Source organism: Centruroides sculpturatus, unplaced genomic scaffold (assembly GCF_000671375.1).
Source record: "Centruroides sculpturatus isolate CEXI.00-Female unplaced genomic scaffold, Cexi_2.0 scaffold126, whole genome shotgun sequence".
NCBI lineage: Eukaryota > Metazoa > Arthropoda > Arachnida > Scorpiones > Buthidae > Centruroides > Centruroides sculpturatus.
This window is the reverse complement of record NW_019384298.1, coordinates 568753-580772: the sequence shown is the minus strand read 5'-3', so window position 1 is coordinate 580772 and position 12020 is coordinate 568753. Positions and strand designations below refer to the sequence as shown.

Genomic DNA, 12020 nt, shown 5'->3' with positions numbered 1-12020 from the left:
GTATATTCTTAAGTGAATCAGATGTTTCTTCTTTTTGGGCAGAGAATCTGTAATGTTGCTCAATAATTTGGTGTAACTATAAAAGTAACTTGTTTCCTTCTGATGATGATTTGGCCATAATTGGTATAACTGCCGTCACTAACATTGCCAGACTTAAAGATGCAATTTATCACATCTACTATTTACAATTATCATATCTGAGCTAAAATTCTTATACCTATACCAACATACAATTACTGTATATAAAAATATCAATCTTTATTCTTTCCCAATTGAATCAATCTGAGAATGTCATTCTGGTTCATTTCAGTTGTTCATAATAAAATATTCTTAAAACATACAATATTGTCAGCATATATTATATATTGGTTTTAAACTTGTTAAACAAAGTGTTTATGTGAAAATATCAAATTCTTCAAAACTCTGACAAAAGGGAAAAGTGGCCTATCCACTAATGGAGCATACAAAATGCTGTTGGTCAGTGCCAAGTGCTGATGGTTGGCAAGTATATTAATAGATTAGAAAAATGTTGTGAACCTATGTGAACCTATGTTATGAGACAGATGTCTCACAACATAGGTTTGTCAGACTAATTAGGACTGTATGAACCCACCCATTAATAAATACTTCTATACTGTGTGTGTAAAGCCCATTGCACACCAAATCTGCATATAGGTAATGCTTATTGCACAGCACTTTTTATACCTATACTAAATACCTGTTTTTTTCCTTTGATATATCACCAGCATGTGATTGTTTATGCTCTATAGTGCTTTCCAATTTTTTAAATACCAAGAGTCTTCACTTGGGTTTTATCACCTTGGTATAATTAGAAAAATGAATAAATTCAACTTTTCTCTATTACAGTCACTATGAGAAAGAATAAAAATTTATAAAAATTTAAAAAACTAAAATTCAAATCTTATATTGTTTCAAAAACAAAACTAAAACTGTTTTCAGTAGTTTTAGTAAAGTAAAACTACACTAAATTTTAAACCTCAATTTTGTAAATATTTGAGATATGTTATTCCTATGAAAGAATAGTATAGTATTTGAATTACTTTGAACAAGTGTTATTTGCTGTGTGAAAATTACATTAACAGAATATTTAGTATTACAATAAAAAAAATTTTTTCTTTATTTCAACAATATATTTGTACTTTTTATGTAAAATATTTAAAATTATAATTTAGGTTATATGGGTAAAATTGAATAAAGAAAGTCCTGGCAACAATGTGTTCCTATCATCAGGTGGTAACAAAATAGTCCCAGATGCAAGAATATCAGTTCGTCATGATGATGCCAGCAGTACTTATACTTTACAGGTACAGTATACATTTTTAAAATTTATATATTGTATAATTTTGTCAGGAAATAAGTATTAGTATCAAAATTAACATGAAGAAATCTTTCATAATAGCAGTAATAAAATAACTATTCGCGTTTTTCATGAACTATAGAGGGCGGTGCATTTTTACAAAATGTCTAATTTATCTGGGTTGCTTATATATTACTGTTCAATATAATGATATATGCTGCTTGTAGCTGTTTATTGAGAAATGATGATATCTAGCAATAATTGTTATCCTTTATAGAAGGAGAACAATTATTGCTAGCAAGATACATCATTATGTGGTATTGAAACAAATGAGCAAGATCATTCTATACATATTTGTTCCCTTTGTGTTAAAAAAAACATCAGTTTTGACATTGTCTTATCAGGCCAGATTTACCAGTTAAAAGCTATGTAAGTTGTTGCTTAGGGCCTCAAACATTTGTACAGAAAAGAAAATTGAAGTCAAATTTTGTAATAAAGATTTTTTACAAACCAACAAAATATACTTTACTTTTTATTTTGTGTAGTATTTCATTAATTTTTTTTTCTAAGAATTAACATAAGATGTTTTTAAAAAAAAATTGACAATTTTAAAAAAGATTTTTAAGGAAATGGGTATAAAAATTTAATTAAATTTAGTTATAAAACAGAAGATTAGTGAAACCTCATGTCTTTTTCTTCCAATATCCATATTAAATCATAGACATAGTCTGATTTAATTCTTTTCTTTTTATGATTGACTTCTAAAATTGTAAAGTGTTGGTAAGGGGTTGTAAAGAGTTCAGCTTATATCTTTGAAATGCTTAAATCTGACCCTGTGTCCCACACAAAATTACTGGCATTTTAAACTTTAAGAAAATATGTTTTAAAATTGACAGCATAACTTGTTCATGTAAAGCTGGACAGTTGGGTGCCAATTCTTAACAGTCTAATCCACTCATTCAGTATTCAGAGAAGCTCATAAATATAACCAACCGATTTCCAAATCATCTGCTTTTCACGTGGGAATAGATAAAAACTTATATTAGATTCCCGTAAGGCTTTGAAATTGCAATTTGGAATGCAACAGAAAGCTTTGCTTTTTCTATTGTTATTCATCTTTACTGCTGATAATATACAAGAATTAGTATTACCAACTGTTTGGTTTTCACCCGAACAGTTTGAGAATTGACTCACTTTCCAGGTAAACTATTAATTTTGTTCAGGAATTTCATAGAAATTGTGAAATTATGATGAAACAAAGTTCTTGCAAATAGTTTTACAAATTTACACTATTTTAACAGTGAAAGAACTTGCACTCACTGAAACTCATCTGCAATTCTGCCATGTTAGAGTCTGTTTATGCTGACGTGTAGTGTTGCAACACCTGTTGACCTTTTTTTTATTGGTTGTATGATTGTACACGTCTCAAATAGAGCTAAGTTATCTGTACCCATTCTTTCTTCATTTAGGTTACTTATGTTACTCCTCTGCAAGTCCCTAGTCCCTAACTGTAACTGACTTAGAACCAGCATGTACATTATTCTTCACATTGTAAAATGACATTGCGCATGCATCAGGAACTTATGTTCGAACAAACTGACATGCCGTCAGGGTCAACGATTTTCAAAAGGTGCATCACTAACAAGAATGAATCAAACGACCCAAATAGAATAGTTTTGTTTTTAAACACCAGAGGGTGAGCATTCGGTGAAAAATGCAAATAGTTATTGAAGTAAAACAAGCAAGCTTCCTTGGCAGTGACTCAAATTGGCAAATAATTGAAACAAATTTTTTGAAGTAATGATTTGACTGATTTGAACAAAATATTGCACATTATTAGAAGTAACAAGTGAAACTTCAAAACCGTATTTGGGACAAGACTATGTCTCGGAGACGGAATCACTTTGATGCGCAAGGCAGGTCACGTTCTCATTCTCCTACCTTCTTTGATATCACTGCTTTTGGGCACGATCATTCAAACTTTGCCGGCCATGACCATGAGATCGTGCACAATGCATCTTTGATGAAATTAACCTATCTAATTTCAAAGTTTCTCTCCGTTGTGTGTCGGCCCGGGTTGAATTTTTGTCGATGCATAATGAAAAGCTCTCGTTTTTGAAAAAAAATAATCGTGGCTATTGTATTGTCCGAAATTATTTTTTATTTTGCACAAACAATATACAGTTTAACCTGATTATAATGTCATCGAATGTAACGACAACCCTAATATAATGTCAAATTTTCATTGGTCCTACGATTTTACTATACTAGATAATATTAAAAAATCCACTCCCAAATTTACAAAATTAGATTACAAATTTTATTTAACATAGAAGAAACTACATGTTCAGTCTTAAGGTCAGAGTTTACTTCTTAGAATGACTGTGGGTGGTACTTTCCCCTACCTGACTTCGGTGGGGTGAGGTGGCTGTTTTGCCTGTTTGTAGAAGAGGGTCGCCATTTTGTATTTTATTTTGACTCAATTCTTGGTCCCTTACTACCTACAAGTCTGGATTTTTTTTATGCTCAAATGATTTGGGTACCTAATACTCTGTGTCAAATATCAACTCTCGACATGTACTCCTTCATACCTCTATGCTGGTAAGAGCATCAGGCAGTACGATTTTATAAACAAGACATAATCTTGTGAATAAAATAGTGTGTCATGACTGAGGGAGAATTTTAAAATTCAGTCTAGAATGGGAGATATTGGGGGTCAAATGTCATCCCCATGTTAAGTCTACAGGAAAATTTTACATTGTAAAAACATAAACAAACATGCATGTGCTACTTGACATTTGAAATAGTGAAATTCTTGCCAAATTTTCTTTGAATACTGATCTACTTTTTCTAATTTTCTCAAAAATTGATCATATATACATTAACCTATATACAGTGGAATCCTGGTTAACGAACGTAATTCGTTCCATGACTCCGTTCGTTAACTAAAGCAATTTTTCCCATAGAAATAATGCAAATGCAATTTATCTGCTCTAGCCTCCAAAATTTTTGTGATTTTATTTGTAATATACAGTAGATTTTCTTTGATGAAAATGTAGGAAAACATAGTATCTATCATTACAGCAATAAACATGTAAACTTTATTTAATAAAATAGCACTGTACATACCTTCATTTGTTGTTGGTGGCAGAAAAGTGGAGATATACGAAATCTTCCCCAAAAAAGTAACGTGTAACACTTCATTGTGAGATTCTTCAAGTCAAAGTCATTTTTGGTAAGGAACAAGAAATTGATCTAAACATTGATTGTCTTACTCTTTTTAATCAAAATTTTTCTCAAATGAGATAGCGCATTGTCGTTTTCTATTGCCACTATGACTTTTCTCTTTCTTGGATGAAGATCTCTTTTCTCTTTCCATATTGATTAAATATATAAATCACAAAACTGAAAAAAGAAGTTTTGCACAAACAATCAGAAAAGCAATGCTTAACTCGCGCATGCCTAACACCAACTAAAATTTGACACAAAATACCGTTAGGTTTGTTATCCGAATTTCATCTATTATCCGAGACAAAATTTTTGCAGAATAAAAGTTTGTTAACCAATTTGGTCGTTAACCAGGACATTCGTTAACCGGGGTTTCACTGTATATTAATGTATTAAACCTTGCATGATGATAACTTATCAGAGTGATAACTTCCTTTAAATTTAGTGTTCCCTAATAATCTAACATTAGTATCATCAAGTTTTTATTTAGTCAACTAAATAAAAACTTGATGATAAAAATTGCCAAGTGACTGAAAATAAATACGATAATAATTTGTGTTTGAATTACTACTAATAACTACTAGCACGGTTTCAAAGTACCAATCTAACATTAGTTTCACAAGCCATCACTGTGCTTCAGCCAGGGACAAAGTTCTCCTAGTTGTATAAATAGTAAATTCATTAAAGAATAGATTTTTATGGCAGTTGCAATGATTGCTTCTTGTTTACATTGTTACTGATATTTAAATTATTCCTCTAAATTGTGTAATATAAATTTAATTTATCTACATTTAAAATGATTCTTAATTTGAATGTAATAAGGAAGATTTCTGTCTAGAATTGTAGAAATAGATAATTATCAAATATATTGTTTTTCAATAGTATTAATATTTATTAAATTAAAAAATTAACAGATAAATTTGGTATTCACTATGGATTGTTATCAAGTGTTTGGTAAAATACATTGTCAGCAGTAATAAATAATAGGTGTGCCTATTGTAATATCAAACTAATGATAATTTGATAAATTGGGAAGCGTTAAAAAAACTTCCAGAGTTACATTCTGATGATCAGGTTTTATAAAAAAAAAAAAAACACTCAGTGATATCTTCTACTTTGAATGTTCCAGAATTCAGACGCTACATTCAATGGAAATTTGTTCTAAGTTCGAATGATGCTTGTAAGTTCAAATTTTGTGCACAGTGAAACAAATGTGTTTATTGAGTAAATACTATCTGTTGTATGCCCACATCATCTCTTGCTCTTGTGTTTTCAATGCTTTTTTTGTTTTATTTTTGATGTATGTGTTATATACACTCATTGCCATAAAAATTAGTGTACCAAGAAGTTGTCAGACTTGTATATGTGTGAGTGTAATGGTGATATAAGTAAGTGATTACAAAATGAAAGCAAAAGGATCATTTATTGCAGGAAAAACTACAAATGAAAGGAGGTTCTAGTACCTGTTGGGCCACATGTTGAATACACATTGTGATAAGGGTGGGCATGGAGGCATACAGGTGGTGTATAGTGTCCTGCAGTATTTCAATCTACAGTTGTTGCAAGTGATCCTCTCATTCAGCCAAACTCCTAGGCTGTCCATCTTGTCCCTGGTGATTCCAGATACATTCAATCAGTGGCAAATTGGGACTAGGCAGGACAGGAAAGTGTGGCAATATGGCACACTTTCCTGGCCTTTGACACTTGCTGTGTGTGGTCAAGCATTGTCCTGTTGGAAAATGGTTCTTGAGAGCCTTGCCATGAGAAGTAACACATGCGGTGGCAGGATGTCACTAACATAATGCTAGGCTGTCATGATCCCTTTATTCACTACTAGAGGTGACTTGCTGTCATATGTGATGGCACTGCAGGCCATCACACCAACTGTGAAAGTGATGTGTCATTCCAAAGTGTAGACAGGATTGAGGCATTCATCACAGGGCCTCCAGACATGAACACGGCTGTCATCAGTGCCCAGACTGAATCTGGATTCGTTGCTGTAGACAACCTAGTTTCATTCTGTTGCAGTACAATCCCATCGAGAGCAACATCACTCCAAACAGAGGCAACAGTGCTTAGCTGCCAATGGGAGCACATGTAATGGCTGCCATGATACCAAATGTTTCTTACCCAGGTGCTTCAAAATGGTATGGACAGACACAGGACCTGTAATGATGGTGCCACCTGTGTCTGGATGGCAGATAACGATATGGTCAGATGTGTGGTTGCTTGTTGGAGGAGGACCAGGTGGTCCTCTTGAGGGCATCCTGAGCCTGGGTGCTGTGTGTGTGTGAGCTCTCTCTCATCCACTGAGTATTGTCAGAATGGCCTAGGTGACAGGCTATTTGGTGAGATGACCATCAGGCTTCCCTTAACTTGATGATCCTTCCCCTCTCAAACTTGATTAGTTGTTCTTATGGCTTTTGTGCACTTTTTTTTATAGGTCAAGGGGATGCACTTTAATGCTCTCTGCTGACAGTACACAATGAGCCATCATGCTATAACTCTAATTATTTCCATATCTACTTGACAGTTATCTATGTGCTAAGTATCGCAGCAATACAACAACTCCTTCTTGGTGTGATAATTTTTATGGCAGTGAGTATATATTGTATGTTATAATTTATTCAAACAATATATGATAGTTTTAAATTTTAAAACTAGTCTACACATCATAGAACTTTCCAATGTTCTAAGAATGCAATATGTTATGTTGAATGTAAATTTGAAGTTTGTAAATCAGTCCAAAAACATTTGTCTATTCATGAAATATTGTTTCTGGGAAGGAAAATGGTTGATCTTTTTTAAAATTAAATCTTCTACTATATTTTTTTGTGTGACGTTAAGTTCTAAATGAAAAACACATAATTACATCTATACCTAAATAATTTTTAATTGTTTTATAAAGAAAACTTTATAAATGTATGGAGAAATTTAAGAAAAGCATGTAAATTAATGAGATATTTTTAAAATGGTTACATTGCCAGCAATGGTATTTTTAGATAAAATGATTTCCTGGTGTTTATATTGTTATAGATGATAATTTTGAATTTGTGTATCTGATAGATTACAAAACTTCAAGAAATAGATGCAGGAGAATATGAATGTCATGTTTTAATTGGAACCAGCAATAAAATTTCTGCAACTGTTTGGGTTCATGTAAGAAGTAAGTAAATATAATAATAATAATAATAATATAGCTTTTATGACACTTTATATTAAAATTTTAAATATAAAATTTTGTTACAGTCTCACCAGTTATAGCTGATAACAGTACTAGATCAGTAATAACAAGCATTGGTAATAATGTAACATTGCAGTGTTATGCTCATGGTTATCCTAAACCTAGTATTTCTTGGAGAAGAGAAAATAATGACTTACTCCCAACTGGTGGAGCAGTATATTATGGAAATATATTAAATATATTTAATGTTAGTAAAAATGATCGAGGAACTTATTACTGCATAGCTGATAATGGTGTTTCAAAAGGTGCTCGTAGAAATATAGGAGTGGAAGTAGAATGTAAGTTATTCATTTTAAGTATTATTATTAGCTATTTTATTTTGGATAGTCTTTTATAGATCATTTAAATTAATTAATCACAAATAACAATGTAGGAAATTATTTTATTGTATTATTTGTGAAACTATAATATGTAATGCTGATATAATTAATTAATATTCAGTTAACCGATATTATTAAATTTTATATTATAATGGTGATAACTTCAATATTTTCTGTCTGAGGTTAAAATAAATTTTTAAAAATTAAATTCTAGTTTTTGATGAATAGTTTGAAATGCTTTGAGTTTATTTTATTAATATTATGATTTCTGAACTAATCTGAATTAATCTAATTCAATTATTTACTGTCATTAGTAATTTAATATTTCTTATGTTTAATTATGTAATAACTATAAAATTTATATATATTAAGTATTTATTGTATATTTGAATAACTAAATTTGTATCTATATACTTTATTTGATACTGTATTTATAAATTTTTGATATGGGATGAGCTTTTGTAATAATAACTGTTATGCTAAAATAATTTAATGTACTATTGTTATGAATTAGTAAATATTGTATTGTTTTCTAAGTACTATAATAGGATTGTTCTTTTAACATTTTAACTTCTAGAAGGCACTATATTTAATGTTTTCAAATTTCATTTGTTTGGATGGCTATTTGTATATAAATTTTGTATAATTAAAATTAATTCTAACAAACTGCAAATTCAAACTTTTAAGAAACTATTTGTTCATGAAGTACTTTCCTACTTTTTTCTCCCCCTTAAATGGTGCAGATATATATTGTTTTTTCATAGTAAAAAACATTAAGATGACAGTTTGAAATTGAAAAATTATCAAATAAAAAATATTTTCAAAATTAAAAAGAAACAACAATTTTATTTTTATAATTTTTCCAAAAAATTCGTTAATTTATGTTATATTTCTTGCATGTAAATCATTTATATTATTTCTTTAACTTGTAATTCAGTAAAACTAAAATAAATTATCTGTAATGCATGTATTTATTACAGTCTAAGCAAATCAATTAATTAAGTGATGCCTGGATTGTGGCAATTACAATTCAGAAGTTTTTTCTAGTATTTATAAATTTGTATTATGCAACCTGATTATCATAGCATCATTTTAGTTACTGTGAAGAAATACAATCTTTTGAATATATAAAAGAGTAATCTGGAATTTGATTTTCTTTATCAATCTTCTTTTCTAAATATTCATATTTTACTTTAAGTAAATTTGATCATCAAGCATTTCAAAAAATCTGATTTTATAAAAATTTCTGAGTATTGAAAATTTATTATTTAGAACTTAATTAATCAATTTTAATTTTCTCTTTTATCTCCTGTTTAACAAATATTTATGCAAAGTGTGATAACATCAATGCATATTCATATTTCATACTATAGTACTAATATAATATTTTGATTGTCAATAATTTTTAAGTATAGATTTTATAGATGTTAGTTACATATTCAATTAAATTCTATTTAATTTCAAACTAGTTACTTAAAAAATTTGGTCTTCTGAATATTGTAAACTTAGTATAAATATTTAACATTAGAATACCCAGACTAATCCTATTCCCAACAATGCTTGCTACAGGTCAATTGACCTCTTGTTTTTTTCATTTTTGCTCTTTTTTTTATCATAAAATGTTGGTATTCTATGTTTCTTGACTTGTCTTGTTTTAATCAGGTTTTCATGTTCCTTAATACAGTAAAAAAAATTTTTAAGAAAAATATTTTTATTCACACACACTCAGGGATTGTGCTGACATGTTTTAAAGTTCTTTTTTTCATACTTAGGCATATACCTAAATACAAAGCCTTCATTGCTGCATCTGCCTTAGTACAGCAATGAAGGCTTCTTTAGATCTCTTCTAGTATTCTTTAGATCTCTTCTGGGCTCAAATACCGTGAACTATCTTTGCACATAATGCAGGCCTTCATTTCAGTGCATTTCTTTATAACAGGCAACTTTGGATCACTAATGAATAGGCAAAATGCACTGGCTGGAGACTCTTCTTTCATGTAACATATTGCATGTCCTATAGGACTAGCATTCTCTCAAAGGATACTTTGCTGACTTCTCCTAACTTGTCTTTTTTAGAGGTGCAATGTGTATCCATTGTGTCTCATCAATGCCAAATGCCTGACCATTGATATCTTGGGCCGTATTCTGGTCACTGTCTCTGGTGTCTCATCTCTCACAAGCCGGTCCCTGATTGGCTAATCCAAATGATTAGCCAACCAGTGACTGGCTTGTGAGAGACAAGAGACCAGAGACTGTGACCAGAATATGGCCCCTGGTCTTTCTTGAAAATGATTTTCTAGAACATCTGTACTGTTGGAACAAGATAAAATACAGAGAGACCTAAATAAACTAGTTTAAAGAGGAAACGTATTTCTCAGAATAATGTTATCTACAATATTTTCATTATCCTTTCTCTCTTTCTTCAGTGGTGACACATGCAACTTACCTGTGTGCAAATACATCACCTATGTATATGAGACAAGAAACACATTCATCATGAAGACCCAAGCAAAAATAAATGCCTCCCAATTGTAGAATTTACAAAAATTTAAAATATTATATTATTTCTACATATTATCTTGACTGGAAAATTCTATGTTCTTGTATACTTCTTTTCTTAAAGCTTTTAGATTGTGACATGATTTAATTTTTCATTTCCAACAACTGTTTTACATTTAACAGATAAATCCTACAAATTAAAAATGAAACACATGTAACCTAGCAATAAATATATATACATGTTTAATTGCCAATTTACCTTCATTCATATGTACTTTTACATTAGTTTTACTTAGGATTATCTTTTCTGAACTTCTGTTCATTTATTAAGCATCAAATATAAAAGAAGAGTGAATTTAAATCAAAATATGAATCTATCCAAATATTGTCCATACTGTCTAACACTAATAATGGAGTACACCAAGCAATATTGCCACATCTTTAAGACAAGAATTGTACATGTTTTTTTCTACATCCCCTTAAAGAAGGGACATACGAAATCGTAATATCACTGGTTTAACATTGAAATCTGTGAGTAATATAAAATCAGAAAGCGGAATAAAAATATCAAATATTTTAATGGATTTTTTAAAACTCCTGTCTATTCTTCAAATAAACAACTATCTACAATTAACCAGTAACCGGTGCGAAATTCTTTAAAATTGCCGAACGTTTTCGATTCCCCTCCTGGGATCTTCTTCAGGCTTACTTTTTATACCTTTCGTTATAACTGGATTCTTTAATTCGAATGTTTTTTAAAAAATATGGAACGTGCCATTATTCGAAAAAATTTCAAAAGTGGAAGGAATCACATGTTATTTCAAATATAATTTTCTACTAATGGGGATTTGTTCTGTGCAATACCTCATAAAATTTATCTTATAAAATATATTATGATTTATCGTCAATTAAAAATTGCCATGCTGCAGAGAGATTTACTTCTTATTTGAAATTAATGCATGTGGATTTGTGATCGGCTTTAAAGATTTCCACTGCCTCCAAAGTTCTTAGTTGCCCCTGGTGTTGGGTGGTGCGAATAACATGCGCTTCATCGAAGATAGGTGTGATGCCCGGGTTTGTTGCATACGTAGATAGGGCCGTTGTACATTTATTATGTTCAATGTCTGATTTATGCTCTTTTAATCTTGTGGCCAATGAACGTTTGGTGGATCCGATGAGGTATTGCACACAATGAATCCCCATTGGTAGAAAATTATATTTGAAATAACACGTGATTCCTTCCACTTTCGAAATTTTTTCGAATAATGGCACGTTCCATATTTTTTAAAAAACATTCGAATTAAAGAATCCAGTTATAACGAAAGGTATAAAAAGTAAGCCTGAAGAAGATCCCAGGAGGGGAATCGAAAACGTTTGCCAATTTTAAAGAATAATAGTGCGGTGTAAGTAG

At 30.6% G+C, this 12020-nt stretch overlaps 1 protein-coding gene across 1 annotated transcript in view; it reads left to right on the top strand.

The window, feature by feature from the left end:
- LOC111630247 (lachesin-like) overlaps nucleotides 1-12020 on the top strand; it is a 29940-nt gene that overhangs the window by 5526 nt on the left and 12394 nt on the right. Inside the window, exons 3-5 of the mRNA XM_023374359.1 lie at nucleotides 1194-1325; nucleotides 7613-7712; nucleotides 7796-8068. Coding sequence (XP_023230127.1) covers nucleotides 1194-1325; nucleotides 7613-7712; nucleotides 7796-8068 — 505 coding nt within the window. The remainder of the gene's footprint in view (nucleotides 1-1193; nucleotides 1326-7612; nucleotides 7713-7795; nucleotides 8069-12020) is intronic.